Source organism: Polyodon spathula, chromosome 3 (genome assembly GCF_017654505.1).
Source record: "Polyodon spathula isolate WHYD16114869_AA chromosome 3, ASM1765450v1, whole genome shotgun sequence".
Lineage (NCBI taxonomy): Eukaryota > Metazoa > Chordata > Actinopteri > Acipenseriformes > Polyodontidae > Polyodon > Polyodon spathula.
This window is the reverse complement of record NC_054536.1, coordinates 16,931,296-16,949,678: the sequence shown is the minus strand read 5'-3', so window position 1 is coordinate 16,949,678 and position 18,383 is coordinate 16,931,296. Positions and strand designations below refer to the sequence as shown.

Below are 18,383 nucleotides of genomic sequence, written 5' to 3'. Positions count from 1 at the left end.
TTTGGATTATCTGTAATTCCCCCAGTTTTCTAGGAAATGGACAATTTCCTTTCAAATATATTTTAATAAATACAGCTTACCTTGCTGGATTGCTCAGGAAGCAGAAGAAGACAACAGCTTTTCCAAAACTGCCTTTACTCTTCATAAAGTAGTGTACTGCCCTCACAAAACCTCATGATGAATCCACACATCTCAACTCAACAATATGCCTTGGGTGCTGCCATGACCCAAATCCTCATGTTTCTTGGGCAAGGTTGCTGGGAATAATTTGATCAAGCCACTTCACCTGGTATTTGTAGTGAATTTTGCAGCACTGGTTAAACAAGTGGTATGGTATCAGCCACCTAGCCATGGCTATCTGGGCTATTACCCCTAAAAATAAGTAATGGAGGTTTCCCTGGTCCTGCAAAATGCTTTAAAATAATCCAGCTGTGTTTTATCCTGCTGGGATATAGGTTAATAAAATCCACCCCTAGGTATTTACTACGAACCAACACTGTCAATAGGTTGCTAGGCCCTCGTGGATAGCTGGCACATATAAGTAAGCCTTATTGGCTATTTTTTTCAGGGACGTACATAACATAAATCTTAAGTGACCAAATACTGTAGCATGATTTTTAATCCTAAATACTCGCCAGTCTATAAATTGTTTGGAGAGGGGCTTTCCAGTTTATTGAGGCAGTCAGTATAATTTATAGTCTCATTAACACATATTGTAATGCACTTATTTCCAATCTCTACCGGTTGCTAAACCAGCAACATTTCTTAGTGGTTAACATTTTAGATTGAGGGGTCATGGCGGGTTCACATTCTGGCTGTGTTTGACTATACTGTATGTGAAATTAATGTTTTGTTAAAAACCCTGTTGTAGGGGCATGAGGTGTGCTGCTGGGGCCTGGGCTTCAAGGTACTGTGCCCTGTATTAACAACCTGTGATTTCAGTTTGTATTTTGTTTAATCTTTTTTTTTTTTTTTTTTTTTATTGTAAATAGAAGTGCACAATGTACTGGAAATTACTTCTTGTTTCTAGTATTTTTTATGTTTACCTGTTTGACCATCAGCAGCCCTGCCAAGGAAAACGCACACATACGTATTGATGACTTGTATTGTCATCACAGATTCAATTGCAGTTCCTGAATATCAGTTTAAATGTACAAATGAACTTATCAGCTTTCCTGAAAACACCATTCAATTGCTGCCTAGAATTGTGTACAACACTTTTTACTTCACATGCAATTAACTTCAAGATGCATTTGTGGTTTACTGTAACTGCAGCTACTGGATCTGATTGTAATACACTTTATTACAATATGTACTGCAACTACACTATTTACTGCAGTAGATTGTATGTAGTAGAATGGAAATTCCACTACAGGAAGTAAATAAGCACAAAGGACGCTGCAGTCCAGTAAATATGTTGTGTAAAGGTATTGTAGTCATTACACTTTGTGTGAACATTCGTATTACTTAAATTGTGAAATAATGTGTTCTCAGAGTATGCAAATTGGTGAAACGCTGCCTTTATAAAATATGCATTAACTATGTTCTGCTAGTATCCTGCAGTATTGTTTTGGTTATCTTTTTAGTGAACCCTGCCATCTAGTGGATAAATAATTAATGTTCATGTCATTTTCACATTGCTGTCATTTAACAGGACGTTGTATAATGTTTATATTTTAGGAAGCTTATTAATGTGGAACTTGTTCGATTTTGAAAGTGATGTAATCAGGAACACATCTTACAGGGACTATTGTGTTAATGCTGAATGCACTGTTACTGATGTGAACATAACAGTTCTGTTTTCTATTAAAAGTAAGAACTCAGTTTTTGCAAGTGTAAATACAATTTGAATATTACATAAATAAATAAATGAATAAATAAATCAGAGTCCTTAGCAAGTTGCGAACAGGACTGTTATTATTTGGTAGAACAGCAATACATTATCAACAGTGGGAACTGGTTCATATTGTGATACCATTGGTATGTCACAATGTCGCAGATTAATTTCTGTTTTCGATCCTCGAATCTCTTAATCTCAAATCAGAGAAAGAAAATCTTCGCGCTCCTACTCCAATTTTGCTTTGCCAATTTTTAAAATTTTTATTTATTTTTTACTACATCTCCCAGCACCCATCTTCCTATATAACATTTTCCTGTGTATCTGCGTTTGCTGTCCTCCAGAAACATGGGTTTCTACAGGTCACAGTTTCACTTTTAGATACACTGTGCTAATAATAACTTCGAATGGGTGGTTACAGTAGATACAACACAGCGTATCTCCCGATGACCCAGCGATTAACGGGTAAGATAGCAGGGTTTTTTTTATTAGTATTATTTAATTATCTATGTGTATAATTTTGTTATCATAAGAATAGAGATGATTACATTTGATATTGTAGGAGTGAACACAGAGAATCTGAGTTGTGTAGCTGTATAGGGGATACAGCTGCTCACCAGTTCTTGGTTATTACATTTGAATATCGATACCGATGTAGGGTTGGCGTTTTAAATACTACAGTCTTTGGTTTGTGGTATTATTACAAGCATCAATACATGATCAATTTGTGTTTATCGTCAATATACAGATTGAGACAGCCTTTTGGGATAAATAATGATCCTATACATGTTAAGAGGTGGTGATCCTTGATGATGACGTCAGACCAACACATCCATTTCATTCGCACGGATGTAGGAGAAATCCGACACTACAGTCGCCGCTCGCAATTAATCTGTTTACAAAAAAACAGGCTGAACTGTAAAGCATCTTGTCCGTGTCACAGACTCGATATCTAGAGTGCGTTAGTTTAGCTGCCAAGTCATTGTGATAGACAGCTTTGTGAAAGTATGTGCGTGAACATATAATACAAATTAAAAGAAAGCACCGTTGCACTCCTCCAGAGGGAAGAAACAAATGGTCGGACATGTATATTGAACTAGTTAGAAATTAAACACTGCAGTAACAGGCCCAATAATTAAAGGTAAACTAAATTTAACTGAGAATAAAGAAGCGCTAAGGCAAACTCTCAGACTCGGTCCGGGGATCATCTGTGTCTGTTCGTTTTCATTCCAACCGAACTCTTTAACTACGTAACTCCCACTCGGGTTCTGGATACGTGAGTCAGAATCCCTCGTAGTGTGCAACCACGTACCTGGGTCGTACCCGGGTACTTCGACTTGTACGTGTACTTCATAATGCAAAAATATTATACATTAAAATATGTAGGAAAAACAGGTGCATCATAAAGAATACAGAACCACCAATCAAATATAAAGAAATAAAGTAAATTAACCAATAGTTAAGCACCTTACAAGGAACATACCCAAAATGGATGACCTAAAAAAATAAAATTAGATACTGTACAGTATAGAAGAAGAAAAGAAAATACATGACTAAATATGCCTGAGATAAATAATGCCTGGGTTTAAATAGAAAGGAACAGTAGATCGTTACATTATTAGCTATATAGTGATTGACATCCCAAAGATTTAAAGAGAAATACCATGATTTAAAGTGGTTACCATGGCATCAAAGCCTATAAATATGTTTTCAAACACACTTTCCCTTGACAAAAGTATGTCAAACATACCGGAACGAATTGGCTCTGAGCAAAAATGTATATATAGTGCAAATTTCCAACGTTTCGGTATGTTTAACATACCTTTGTCAAGGGAGTGTGTTTGAAAACAATATATTCCCTGTGGTTGTCCTCCTCTACTAAATGGCATGCCTTGATTAGCATATGGTTTAAACTAAGCAGGTAATCATTTTCAGTTACTGTATTAAGTTAAAGTCAATTGGAAGTACAGTAGGAAGCTAATCCCTTCAGTGAAATCGGCCATATAAACATATATGGATTCTTGTATTGTTCTGCAGCATGCCAAGCAGCCACACTGTAAGCACCAGCTTAATTGTGTGCAATATCAAACTGACAAGCTGTCCAGCTAGGCAGGATGGATAAAAAAAATGCAATTGTATGGATTGAAAATTTAGATACATTTAATAACTTTAAAAACATGTAATAGATTTTGAAATATGAAAAATAAACTTATTGGTAATAGACTCAATACTTTTGCAAGGCACTGTATATATATATATATATATATATATATATATATATATATATATATATATATATATATATATATATATATATATATATAGATAGATAGATAGATAGATAGATATACACAGTGCCTTGCAAAAGTATTCAGACCCCTGACCAATTCTCTCATATTACTGAATTATAAATGGTACACTGCAATTTCATTCTGTTCAGTATTTTTTTTAAGGTGACAAAGGTGACATAGGTTTTATGTTGGGAAATATTTTTAAGAAAAATAAAAAACTGAAATATCTTGCTTGCATAAGTATTCAACCCCCCCACATTAATATTTGGTAAAGCCACCTTTCACTGCAATAACAGCTTTAAGTCTTCTGGGGTAAGTATGTACCAGCTTTGCACACAGTGTCGGAGTGATTTTGGCCCATTCCTCTTGGCAGATTTGCTCCAGGTTGTTCAGGTTGGTTGGACGACACTTGTGGATCGCAATTTTCAAATAGTGCCACAGATTCTCAATGGGATTGAGATCAGGACTTTGGCTGGGCCACTGTAAGACATTCACCTTTTTGTTCTTGAGCCACTCCAGTGTTGCTTTGGCCTTGTGGTTGGGATCATTGTCCTGCTGAAAGGTGAATTTCCTCCCAAGCTTCAGTGTTTTAGTGGACTGAAGTGGCTTCTCTTGCTGTATTTTCCTGTATTTTGCTCCATCCATTGTTCCTTCAATTGTAACAAGATGCCCAGTCCCTGCTGATGAGAAGCATCCCCACAGCATGATGCTGCCACCACCATACTTCACTGTAGGGATGGTGTGTCTTGAGGCATGGGCAGGGTTAGGTTTGTGCCACACATAGCACTTTGAGTTTTGGCCAAAAAGCTCTATCTTGGTCTCATCTGACCACAAAACCTTTTCCCACCTCGCAGCTGGGTCTCTCTCATGCTTTCTGGCAAACTCCAGACGTGCTTTCAGATGGTACTTTTTGAGTAACGGCTTCTTTCTTGCCACCCTCCCATACAGGCCAGTGTTTTGCAGAGCTCTTGATATGGTTGACTGGTGCACCATTACTCCACTCCCAGCCACTGAACTCTGTAGCTCCTTCAAAGTGATTGTTGGCCTCTTTGTGGCTTCTGTCACAAGTCTCCTTCTCATTTGAACACTGAGTTTTGAGGGACGGCCTTTTCTTGGCAGTACCTGGGTGGTGTGATACAGCTTCCACTTCCTGATTATTGGTCCAACTGTGCTCATTGGGATATCCAAACACTTGGATATTATTTTGTACCCTTTCCCTAATCTATGCATTTGTATTACTTTATCTCTAACTTCTGTAGAATGCTCTTTGGTCTTCATTTTCCTTCAGATTCACAGCCTTACCAATGATCCTTCAACAGTGGGGTTTTTATCCAGAAAATGTGACAGCAACTTTAATGGTTCACAGGTGGAGGCCAATGGTAAGGTAATTGTGTCCTCGTTAGGGCAATTTCTTTAATCAGTGCAAACTGGGAGCTTCTACAGCACAGGGGTTGAATACTTATGCAAGCAAGATATTTCAGTTTTTTTTATTTTTCTTAAAAATATTTCCCAACATAAAACCAATGTCACCTTACAATAATTGATTCTGAGTTTCAGTGTTTAAAAATAAAATATCAAACAGAACGAAATTTCAATCTACCATTTGTAATTCGGTAATATGAGAGAATTCGTCAGGGGTCTGAATACTTTTGCAAGCCACTGTATATGTATATACTGTGTGTGTATGTGTGTGTGTGTGTGTGTGTGTGTGTGTATATATATATATATATATATATATATATATATATATATATATATATATATATATATATACATTTTTTTTCAACATCATTTGTGAAATTGGTGCGCAATAACTGACTTTGTGTGTGATGTTGAGAGAAGTTGTTCTTCACCCTTCATCTGTTTTTGTTCCTGAATGCTGTATTTGTTCACTTAAATACGGAATCTGAAACTACATATCTTTTAAACTACATTGAACTTCCGTTAGAGGAAGGCAAAAATAGTGAAACTAGTGGTCTGGTAAATGTTTATTTTAATCTATTGAGGCAGGCTGCCAACACTTTTTATGTTGTGCATAACTTGAAAGATAGTTGAGTGTACAGTATTGTGTGTGTTAGAACAGGAAAAATCACTACACGTAACACAATCTTGCACTTGACCTTCAAATATGACTTTACACAGTTCTTTAATCAAATTGTGTGTTAGAGCTTTGATTGATATGCATTTATTGTAGGCCAAAGGTTGAGTACCATACTTGTGTGATAATGTTTTGTTTACATGCAGGCTTTTCTTTGACTGGAAAGCTGGCTTTGAATTTTAAAAGCAGGTCTGATCTTCAAGGGACAGTTTGAAGAGAAAAATCAGGAAACAAGAGGAATAATACAAGACTAGCTACGACAGAAAAGTATAGCATAATTACAGTAAGTGGGATTTAGTTTTTGTTGCAATTTAAAGAACAAAAAAGCACCTTAATGGTTTTCATTAACTCCAGGCATCTTTTTAAATACATAAAAACAAACAAAAAAAAACATTGTGGTTATCTTGTTGTTGTGATCCTACCTCATCACAGAGGGCCCTTTCAGATTGTTCTAGCTATTATTTCTGGTGCATTTGTATCAGTCAGTCTTGGACTGGAAGTTTGTGTTGTGGTACATGGTAATGCAGCAATGGTAACACAGCCCAGGCATGCTATGGTAAAGGGCAGTATGAGGTTTGGTAGTGATGCAAGTCAATCACTGCTCATCTGTATCACACACTGTTAACTAGCGTTATCTGTCCACTGGTGTGCAATGGAGAACACGTACTGCTAACCACTATATATGTCGACCTTTTGTAGTTTCCAGAGCTGTAAATAGTCTAAAAAGTTACATGTTTCTGAATATTATTGAATTCTACTCTGCTTATGCCCTATAAAGTAATACCGATGTATGCAAAATGAATACAAGTATCTTATTAAATCAGAAGGTTATCTAAAGGGCTTTGACCACATCATAGCTGAGACTTTGTCAACTTTCTGTATAATATTTCAGAATATCTTACCAGAAATGTATACTGGTTTACCATTTAAATTTTTTTCACAGTGACCTTAAACACAAACTTAAAACACATACTGTATGTTGTTTACTCGGCCAAAATTGTGCAACATGTAGTATACCTATTGCTATGGCTTGTGTAGTTACTAATTAAGCCTCTCGTTAGTGTTTTTAGTGCTTTGCTGTCCTTTTTGAGTGTTTCAAAAGAATCTGGCAGACGTAGGGATTTTCCTGTGCAACTTCATGTAGCCAAATCAAAAGTGTCCTTATTCATTACTGTGTGGAAGCCACCAAAACATACTGCTTTTTAACCTCTAGCACTGACCTAATAAGCCAATTGTATCAATTGTCTAAAAAATACCAGGTGAAAATGTGTGTTATTACTAGTGTTATAGTGCAGTGGTTATAATATTGTAACGTTTTCAGGTACACCCTTATGGAATCAGACAGATGCACTATTTTAGAAACGATGGTGGCCACCTGTGTTTATTTAGAATAACAAAAGAGGGTAAAGAACACAGGGTAGGCAGAAAGATGGGGGGAGGGAATGGATCAAAACACACAAACATGGACTCTGAACTGAAACCACAGCTCTTCAGCACTCGTCACTCGGACTGCTGTCCGGCCTCCCTTCTTTATTTTCAGTCGCTCACTCAGCCCAAAGTAGCTGTCCGTCTTTTCCCTTTCTTCCTCACTTCCGTCAGTGTGCTCCCGGGAGGAGAATTGCATTTGGAGGAGACTTCTCAGTGGCCTCTGCCTCCCGTCCAATCCTGTCACCTGCCCATCATACATGTCCTCCAGGGATCTTAAAGGGGACCCCAGCTCTCTTGAGCTCGTTACATAAATCATCTCATAAGTCATATGACTTTGGTTTCAGGATGATAAAGAAGTAATCCTTTGGGAATCACAGCTGTATTCTGTGACAGGAGATCAACTTTGTGGCTATCATACAAGAAAAAATAACCATCTTCCTGCCAGCTGTCTTGTATTAAATATTAATTTTTCAGCCTTTCCCCAGTAATAATAAGCATGTCAGTGGAATTCAATGCCACAATAGTAAATGCAAATATAAAGCAGTCGGTAAGACCTACATGAAAAACATAACTTTGACAAATGAATTCTGATAAATACAGTAACTTGTGTTAAAGAATGTCCAAACCAAGTTTTAATCATAACTGAATGTAGTTCTTTAGTGACGTTCTCTATTAAACCCCAAAGTATACAACATTCAGTACCTCACTAAAGTCCTTGATGGGTTTCATCACAATTGGACAATCTGTGGATACTTTCACTGTACACCAAAAGGGGGAAAAACTGGTAATTTGTAAACCCTGATGAATTTGTAAAGGTGCAAAACCCACAGTACTATAGGTCAGTGGTTCTCAAACTTTTCTTTGGACTTTTGGAATCAAAAATTGCATTAGGTCATCAGAGATTAGTGCTAATCAGGGTCAATGAAACCAGCAAGACGACTACTTCTTCATTGACAAAGAAGGTCTTCTGACTTGGTTAGTGATCAGTATTGACTGTTTTCTAAGCAGTAAATTTAGGTGATATGGAGAACCTCTTAATTTAATCATATTACCCTTTTTGTCATAATGCATGTGTGCTACTGCAGAAACAAATCTGTGACTACTAATTTGTATCATATTGTACTGCACAGGTGGTAAACGATTAGACTTGATGAATCGGAATGTTTATCTAAAGGCTGTAGGCTACTCTGTGGTTCTTATAATCTTCTGTACACAGAAGAGAAGTGATACAGGTTATTTAATAGTAGGGGGCCCACAGCTACTGTCGTGCAAAACAGTATTGTTGAATGTTTTCTATGCTTCTGGAACCAACGCGGTTTAAGTGATAAATGAATGTTAGCTACAGTAGTGACAGTCAGTGCAAAAACAGGGCTAAATGCCATGTTGGTTCATCTTACTACTTTTAAGGTTGAAATGGTTCTCTCAATGTCATACTAACTATTACAGTGCCATATAGTCTATATTGTTTGTCTGTCTATCATATGTATAAAAAAGTTCAACAGTGTTGTAATTTATCCTTGCATGTGAAATATACAGTTGTGTGTAGAGAGAGAGAGAGAGAGAGAGAGAGAGAGAGAGAGAGAGAGAGAGAGAGAGAGAGAGAGAGAGAGAGAGAGAGAGTTAGTTAGTTCTGGGTTTAATTGATGTATAATTATTGGTACAATGCAATTTGAAATTAGAGATCATAACCTGCAGCAAGTAGGGCATTTCTGACTGCAAGTCAGTTTCACAAACCACACTTTCAAATCCGGACCATTTTTGCATGTACTGAACTACAGTGCTAGAAAGAGGATTTATAATATGTCGTTTAAGCTTCATAAGGCTTATATTTACTGTTTTAGGTATTTTCTTAAGTAAATCACTGTAAAATAACCCTTAGAGGAGTAATTTCAGTGCCCTGCTCGTGAATTGAAATTATATATCCATCCCTCCATGCAGGCTATTGTCACACAGGTAAACTAATTGACTAAGGATAACATGATAGGGATACACTTCTCTACAGTATTGTTCTGTTTCATAACAGTAAAAATAGGCCCTCCTCTGTTTTCACCTTTCCTACAAATACTCAGGTACGGTACGTATGAACTTGGTTCCTATTCATTTTCAGGGGAATCTGTTAAACAGAAGTAGGGCTGCAGTCGTTCCCAAGGCACAGTGCAGATGTTAGGATTGTCTGTGTAATGTTACGGCTGCAGAAACCAGGACACTTGATTTTATTGTCATATCTGAGCATTGCGTTTCACAGGCATCTTGCCTGAGAGCCGGGGATGTGGCTGGTGAGCTCCTGTTCTGGAACAGCTAGTCGGCAAGTAGGCTGGTGAGATGGAGAGTGCCCTGAGTGGGAGTGTGGACACCAGGGCTTCCCTGCGCACTGTCAGCTCCATTAACGCAGCGCAGCTCGCAACCAGACTCGAGTCCTACGAATCCGGGGAAAAGAAATCCATATCTGATGTCAGACGGACTTTCTGCCTATTTGTTACCTTTGACCTTCTGTTCATTACCTTGCTATGGATCATTGAACTGAACGTAAGTTCTATTGTTGCCATCACCCAAAAAATGTATCTGTCTGAATTTCAGTGTTCTGAAGTTGCTGTTATTAGCAACATCAAAGTAGAGCCCTGAGTGTTTTGTAATGCATGTTATACACCTGACTGAGTTTGTTTATTTATTTGTTTATTTTAATTCTAGGTAGACGGAGGCATTGAAAGACAGTTAAGCAAGGAAATTCTTTATTATGATTACCATTCCTCCTTCTTTGACATATTTGTAAGTAAACGATTTATGCTTAATATCATACATGGGGGTTGTCGAACAGGGCTGTGAATATTTCTAGAAACATCAGTTGGATTTGCACGGCACACCATGGTACATATCATGTATGCCATGTATTGTATTGTCAGACTAAAGTTAAATGACCTTATTTAGTATTACTGTATATTTGGCAGCATTTTATATTGGCAATTTTAATTTAAAATATATTCCTGTTAAGAGGATTGATTAACATTTAAAGTAAAGGATAGTGTATAAGTAACTAAACCAGAATTATGAATATAGTAAACATACTAATAATAAGTTTAGACTTTGACACATTTCAAAAGATACTTTAAAAATAGCAATAGTGTTCCGTATTTAACAGTGAGGATTTTGTGGGCAAATATGTGGACATTTTTCACAGTACAGTGTTTGTTTTTAACTGCAGGTACTAGCAGTTTTTCGATTTACTCTACTGATACTTGCCTATGCATTGTGCAAGCTGAGACATTGGTGGGCAATAGCAGTAAGTAACCTTGTTGGTTGTTATACTAGTACAGGTGGTTAAATTGGTCATTGCTGCACTTACATGTTTGCTGAAACCTTTTAAAGCTGTGACCCAGGGCACTTAAGTGCCACTGTATGTGTATTCAAGGTGGTGCACTTACCTTATGATGTTTGATCTTATCATTGTACCTTTTAGCATATGGAATTCATGTAAAGTATATGTATGTAAAACATCCAATTTCGGTCAGGTGACCTGTGAACTGTGTCTGCAGAACCACTTTCCAAAGTTGATTACTGGGCACTGACAACAGACGAGCTGAGCTGTTCAAGGCAATCCAGAAATCCTGACTAACTAAACTATATACATTAGCATAGAAGCTATAATCATTTCTAGGCAAACTTAAACAAAGTTTTCAATATATAGCACACACAGATGCTTGTTTCATTCTATGTCTTCATATTATCAACTTGGTGCTTTTTAAAAATGTATTTTGCAGTTATAAAGTTTTAACTTTAGCATTATAAACATTGGCTTAGTGCACTGAATAACATTAAAAGATCGGTTACCTTAGGGTCACCATATAGATAAAAAGTTAAACTAAAGCTAGAAAATATGGTAATTGTGTGTGTGTGTGTGTGTGTGTGTGTGTGTGTGTGTGTGTGTGTGTGTGTGTGTGTGTGTGTGTATATATATTTCAGTTTTAATTTCTGCATTTCAGATAACAACAGCAGTTACCAGTGCCTTTTTAATAGTTAAAGTCATCATCTCAAAGGTATGTGTGCATATCACAAAATGTCCTAAATATCTGAAGTGTCACAAAAGCACAATTCTGCATTAAGAGACTGTGTCTTTCAGCTGCTTACCCAAGGTGCTTTTGGCTACCTGCTGCCTATTGTGTCCTTCGTACTAGCATGGATAGAGACCTGGTTTTTGGACTTCAAAGTATTGCCACAGGAGACTGAGGATGAAAACAGTGAGCATGCATTTTATTTTGGTCCTTTCAAAGTAATCCGATATTTAAAGCCGACATCTTGGACACTCAGAAGGATGTGTTGAAAGAATCCTCCAATACACCCTGATCATCTGCAGTGCACGTTTTGCAGGGTTCCTGTCGGTTCCGGATGCCTCAGAGAGGGCGGTGCTCATTCACCCAGGCCCTCTGTCTGATGGACAGTTCTACTCGCCTCCAGAATCCGTAGCAGGTAAGGGCAAAAACTCATGAAGAACTCAATGATCACATAAATATTCCATCTAGTATGAAAACTGTTGTTGCATGATCTGGATTTCTAAAAGCCTCTCTCTGACTGTGGCAAATGAGACATGCAGTTACACACTTCACTGCTGCCATTGTTGTCAGTCTCACTAGACTGTGTGTGAGAAACATATAGTGCAAAAAGTAACAAGTGGTTCCTGCATATGTAATTTTTCTTGTGTGTGAGATACAATACTGCAGCAAAGGTGATCCAATGCCTTCTGTTGGTGTGATTGATTCCCTTTGAGCAGTTTCTCGTCAATAAAATATGTGGTCAGAGCCAGGTGGGGGAGGTAGAAAAGTTTTGTGAACATTGAACATTCTCTGTTCCAAATAGCCTCACGCATGAGAAAAAACAGGCAGTAATTGGCCCAGATTATAAAGAGATAGTGTGCTGTGCTTTGTCAACATCATTCTTATTCTTAAAATAAATTATACAAAATGTGCAATAACAGTCTCATTTTATAGTAATAAAGTGTGGAAGGTTTAGTCGTCGTTTTCACTGAAACGTTTGTTTTTTAAAAGTGGGTAAGTGCTTTATGCAAACTGAATTGCTGTGCTGCCAGCTTATGATATCGGTCAACTAATCATATCAGTTACACACTGGAACTAAAGCTACATTAAGCAGATGGCGATACAACATAATTTTTAAACAATCCTTTGAGTAGCAGCTAGGGACATTAGAGTACTCTTACTTCAGATTATTAAAAACAAGTGCGTTGCATGGGCTTTACAAAAAGAGCCAGGGGTAAGATTGCAGTTTCCACCTGGATATATCTCACCAGATTTGATACATTTCACCTGCTTTCCACAAAGAACACTTTGTATCAAATATAAACCAATGAACATAAACTGCTAAATAAGCACCACATTCCTGTAAGTTTTAAATAACATGTTAGCACGAAGAAAGGGGATGGCGTCTCGCTTTCATCTTGGCAAATTTGTCAACACCAGGCTGTAAGTCTAATGTTTTTGCTTGTCGGGTTAGCTCGCAGTAACCAAATGATCGCTCTCATCCCCTCATCTCCAGTAGCTGTACGCAGGTATGTTGTGACCCTTTTCATGCACAAAATGAACCTTTGATTTGACTAACTAATACCAACATTTGCATACGGCTAAAATATGTATAACATTGCCTAATCATTTCCTTTCGTATGACTGTATATTTAAGCATTGTAACATTTTAAAATAGTAAATATAACAGTAAATTTCAACCGGAATGTATCTAATACTGTAGTGTACAACCTTCATTTAAATATCATTTTCTGTTGGTCCACTATGAATAAGACAGAGAGAAGACATATAAAGACATAGAGCAGCTATGTATTCTGGTACTAAACCTGAAAACGCTCAGCATAGCCCATGAGCCGAAATGTCACTTTCAAATCTATGATAACTTTTCTTTAGAGCATGTATAAATAATTGTAACTGGGCATCAGCAATATTAATAGTTTCTTCCGCAAGTCAATCCCTCCTTGTTTTCTCGCTGTGTTTAATTTCTTCCGTTTTCCACTTCCTGTGGCAAACATATCCGACATTTGCCTTTGACTCATCATGATATCAATAGCATTATATTGTTATAGAAATAATAGAATGCAATGTAATTCTGTGTTGTCGATATAATCATTGGATAAAGATGAACTATCAAAAAAATGATCCCCGCCGATGCCTTGAGACTATGAGCGCGAGCAATTACATCACGTAGCAACAGCCGTCACCGAGGTCGTTCCTGATCCGGGTTAGATTAGAAAAGAATGATGTTTGAAAAACCTATTTGATTTGTTTGTGATGAAAAATTTGACTGTCTTTTATGTGATTATATTATGTGTCTGGGGGGTGAGGTCAGCAAGTGGAAGACATGATGCCATGTTAATCATCTGCGGGGAGGGAGGCAAACCAAGGTCTGCCCCCCCCTGCCCTATAGCACATGACTCACCTGGTCAGCGCTGTGCATGGAGTTGTGTGCTGGATATAGATATAATAACCACTGACCAAAGGATATTTACAGTATTAAAAAAATATTAGCATGTGTGTGGTCCACAAATTTGCCCCATTTCAGCCATGGTATAATGAAGGCTGCTCACAATGTGAAACAGGTGTTTTAATAAGCTTGCATCTGGCTCCACCTGATGGTAATTTAGCTCAGGTATATTAAGCCCTTGACCTCTTATTTAAAATGGGTCCCTGCCTTTTTGTCGTAAGGTGAATGCACTTTGTTGTGATCGGGAGGTATTTTGTTCACAAGAAACAGGGGAGGGGAATGTGTATCGAGCACTATAGCAACCACAGCTGGGTGAGGTCAGTACGCTGGCCTGATTTATATGCATCACCTTTGTCAAATTCTTAGGTACACATAATTGCTGATTCACTGACATTTTAATGGAAACATAGCCAAAGCAGTAAGTAATGGTGTAGTTCTTTGATTTGCCCACAACATGGCACTCCTGCATGACTACGTTTGCCTAAACAATTAGCGTAGCTCAGTAAAAGAGAACACAATATTTTGTTCATTTTATTCAAATTATTAAAAAAAAAAAAAAAAAAAAAGATTACTGTTCCGCAATAAGTATTGTTATATGACATATATACCAGGTTTTATTGTGTTTATATGGGTTACCTGTAAAGTAATAAGATTCAAATAAAGTGGAGATAGTGGGAGTGACTGTAGATCGGTGTGCCGTTCTTTAACACATGCATACAGCAGAGTACGTTGCATTGCTTTACTTTCTCATGATACTGATGACTCAAATTTGATGACTTTGGCCATGATGGCGGATACACTTACTGATGTACAGCTGAATCCTGATAATCATTGCCGTTTCTACTGCTGTGCTTGATTTGTAATTTCAGCAGTTCCACAGCACCTAGATGAATCAGCACAAGGACATTGTTTAATCGTAATAATGTAGGCTTCGTATTTATTCAAGGACTTGGACTAACACAATTCTACAAAGACCTATTTTTAAATTCAGCAACATAACCACAGTTTTACTATTACTTCTGTCCTTGTCTGAGTCTTTGTTATCTGTATTGCAGGTAATGGAGTTGTAGTCTGTTATATTTCTCAGTAATTTCATTAACATTTTACCAAGTGCTCTAACTGTATTTTAGAACTGTTAAGCCACAGAATCAGACTGAGGCTTATCAGGAACATGGTGAAGTTAAAGCAGCTGTGGCTTACTGTATCTTAGCCAGTTTGAGGTGCCAAACCCTGTGGAACTGATCTGTTGGTTGTGTTCCCTAGCGTGCTGTTCAGTTAACTGTGGATTGCGGTACACGTGTGCATTTTCCATTGCATACCTTTGCAGTCAAGTTTGCATTGTGGTTTGTGATCTCAAAGTGTCAGTTTACACAAAAGAAAGATGTTTGCTACTTTCTTGGGAACGTAACTCGGTAACTGAAAATAGTGTTTGTTTAACTGGCTAGCTGCTTGAAGTCTTCAAAAGATCTTTCCAAAAATCAGTCCATCAAAAACAACCAACATTCGGCAAACACACAGGGCCTCTGCCCATTAACACTGTTTCTTTATTTTGTTCTGCCATGCTGATTTGCTCTGGTGCAGGAGTATATTTTCTTTAAGTTTGCCTTTTTACGTGGCTAAGAATGTGTGTGTCGAATATCTCTTTGTTAGCCCATTTATCTTTGTTAATGACAATACAAATTAAGTATTCTTCACTACTATGATGTTACATTGTAGTTACAAATGATCAAATAATGGCTGCAAATTCATGCAAATGTCAATACATTAGCTTTTATTCCTGAGCTGGACCTCTTGAATTCGTTTTGAAATTGTGTCCATTTAGAAATTCTACTATTGTCCGTTTTGAATTCTTCGGATTATGCACTGTTTAGGAAAATATAACTTGGCAAGAAATATATACACTGAATGAATTATTCATGAAATAAGTCTTCTGTATTCTTATCGTTTACTATACTGAATACTGTCATTGTGTTTTCTTTTTGCAATATGTTGATTTATTATTATTATTATTATTATTATTATTATTATTATTATTATTATTATTATTATTATTATTATTATTATTTTTTGGAACGACATTCTCTTGTTTTCCATACAAGCCATTTTATTCTGCTGCAGCACTAGCTTCAAGCATTGCAGTAACAAGCCACCCTGTTTCTGAACATAGAGGAGTGTATGGGGTTAGAGAGAGGGTCCTCCTTCCATCAGACCTACAGTGATAAATTAGTAAAAGTCTGGAAAAAACAACACAACTGTTTTAGAATCCTCTGTAAGAATTTATTTTAGATAATTCCTGTTTTCCCACAAATATATTACAAATAAGGACGCAACTGTTTTACTGTCAATATTAAGACAGTTAGTGTAAAATAATGTTTTATTTGGTTTTAGATTCAGATGAGGAAACGGAAGAAAAGCAGGATCACGAGAAGCCGGTTCTTTAGCGGGTATGTAGCATAAAATTAGAACTTTTGAGTTTAGGTAAGACACACAGTATATCATTTTAGATCTTGATATAAACCTGGCATTACTTTATAAGAAGGTAGGATCCTGCGTGACCCGACATTGGTAAAGTGCTTGGAGCAAACAAGCAAACAAACTGTACTTGCTGCACCTATCCATTCACTGCATCCTCCTCAGTCCTTTAACACACTGAAATGGATTTTGCTATTTTTACTATAAATCATACACAGTATTTTTTTGTTTGTTTGTTTGTTTTGTTGTTGATGCTGGGACCAATGGACTTAAGTGGAGAATAAATGCATTTTAGGTTCCAGCATCTAAAAAACTAAGTGCAGAAGTTATAAAGAGTTGGGTTTGTCTACATTTGGGTTGTATAGCTTTTCATCTCATCTCACCGACAGGGAACAGAATCTGTAACGGCAGTACAAAAGCGGCCCTTAAAATATAGCGTGACCCATGTTTGCTGATACAGGTTTCTTTCAAAGCTGTAAATATGGGACCTACAGTATATCGCAAATGGAATAGTTTTAATAGTTAATCACTTTAGGTAATCTTATATGATTACTCAAAAACTGATTTGCCTCTTGTTTAAATTAACCTTCATTCTTTCCTTGATTGTCAACAGTGTTTCCTTGAAGAACAATGTGTGGTGCATCAAGACATGAGACCATTACTACCTTAATCTGCTCTGTGATCCAGTCACCAGTGGCACTGAAACTTTTCTTTACTGAACAAAATGGAACTGACGTGGATGTTGACTCAACAAGCAGAAGCTACAAGAGCCTTCTTTTGCCTTAGAACTGCTAAGAGCACTGCTCGTCCTGTCCATTTTCACTGTACTAACTCTCAATGCAATCAGTTGGTTCAGATATCATGATCTGAATGTTCGACAGATCTACAGCTAACTTAAACCACGAATTGTTAATAATAATTTTTTGAGAGATCTTGTACCTTTTTATAGTAAATCGCTGTGCTCGGTACAGTTTATAATGAAGAAGTGGTTTGCTCTTAATTTGTTTTTCTGAAGATTACAGCACAGTCATGAGCACTGGGATGATTTCTTTTTTTATCATAGTGTGTATATTTTACTTTTAGGAACAACTTATTTTAATTAATAGCAACAAAACTGAATGCCTATTATACAAACACATGTTCCGGCCTATATTTTAACTTTAATTAATTAATGTGACGATAACATACACTGAATTTCCAATGCGCAATTTGAATTGAAATGAGTAGCAGAATAACACAACTTGCTGTTCATTTAAATACTGCAAAACTCTGCTTTTGCGTTCATTTTGGAAATTGAGCCTTCTATATAGTACTATTAATGTGGAATTGACACTCACTTCTACTGATTCAAAAACAACATTTCACCAGAACTCTTAAAGAACTTCTATGATTTAAAAAAAAAAAATACGCAAATTTAATTTTCTTTGAAATCTGTTATTGGAAAACATCACAGACCTTTCTGCTTAATAGTTTAGAATTGTCATAAATATCCGTTAGAAATATTATCTTGTAATAAATGTAAATTACAATAATGTAACGTATTACAATATATATATATGAAAGGTATGCATGTGTAAATAGAAGTGCAGTATTTTTTTTTTTATATGAAGTGCAATGGAAATATATACATAAGGCTTAATAAAGGAACTCCGATTATCGCATGAATGTATGCCCTGTACCAATCCCAGATCCACAGCCTAGTGATCCCATGTTAATTAATAAAATATCTTCCTGTCAAAATATTGTGGTCAAGAGTGAGTCTTTT

General features: G+C 36.8%; 1 protein-coding gene across 4 annotated transcripts; it reads left to right on the top strand.

Annotated features, from left to right (window-relative positions):
• Window positions 1–2,200: 2,200 nt before the first annotated feature.
• On the top strand, window positions 2,201–18,375 carry LOC121312781 (STARD3 N-terminal-like protein). 4 transcript variants are annotated; one of them, XM_041244538.1, is made up of 10 exons: window positions 2,201–2,302; window positions 6,413–6,509; window positions 9,900–10,180; window positions 10,343–10,420; window positions 10,854–10,931; window positions 11,632–11,685; window positions 11,769–11,886; window positions 12,017–12,115; window positions 16,535–16,590; window positions 17,232–18,375. In XM_041244538.1, exons 3-9 carry the CDS (start codon window positions 9,977–9,979, stop codon window positions 16,585–16,587), a joined length of 684 nt encoding a protein of 227 aa, XP_041100472.1. In that variant the 5' UTR covers window positions 2,201–2,302; window positions 6,413–6,509; window positions 9,900–9,976; the 3' UTR covers window positions 16,588–16,590; window positions 17,232–18,375. The 4 variants fall into 4 exon arrangements, with proteins under 4 accessions (XP_041100472.1, XP_041100470.1, XP_041100473.1 ...); XM_041244536.1 differs by having other exon boundaries at window positions 6,373–6,509; XM_041244539.1 differs by lacking the exon at window positions 6,413–6,509.
• The last annotated feature ends 8 nt before the right edge of the window (window positions 18,376–18,383 follow it).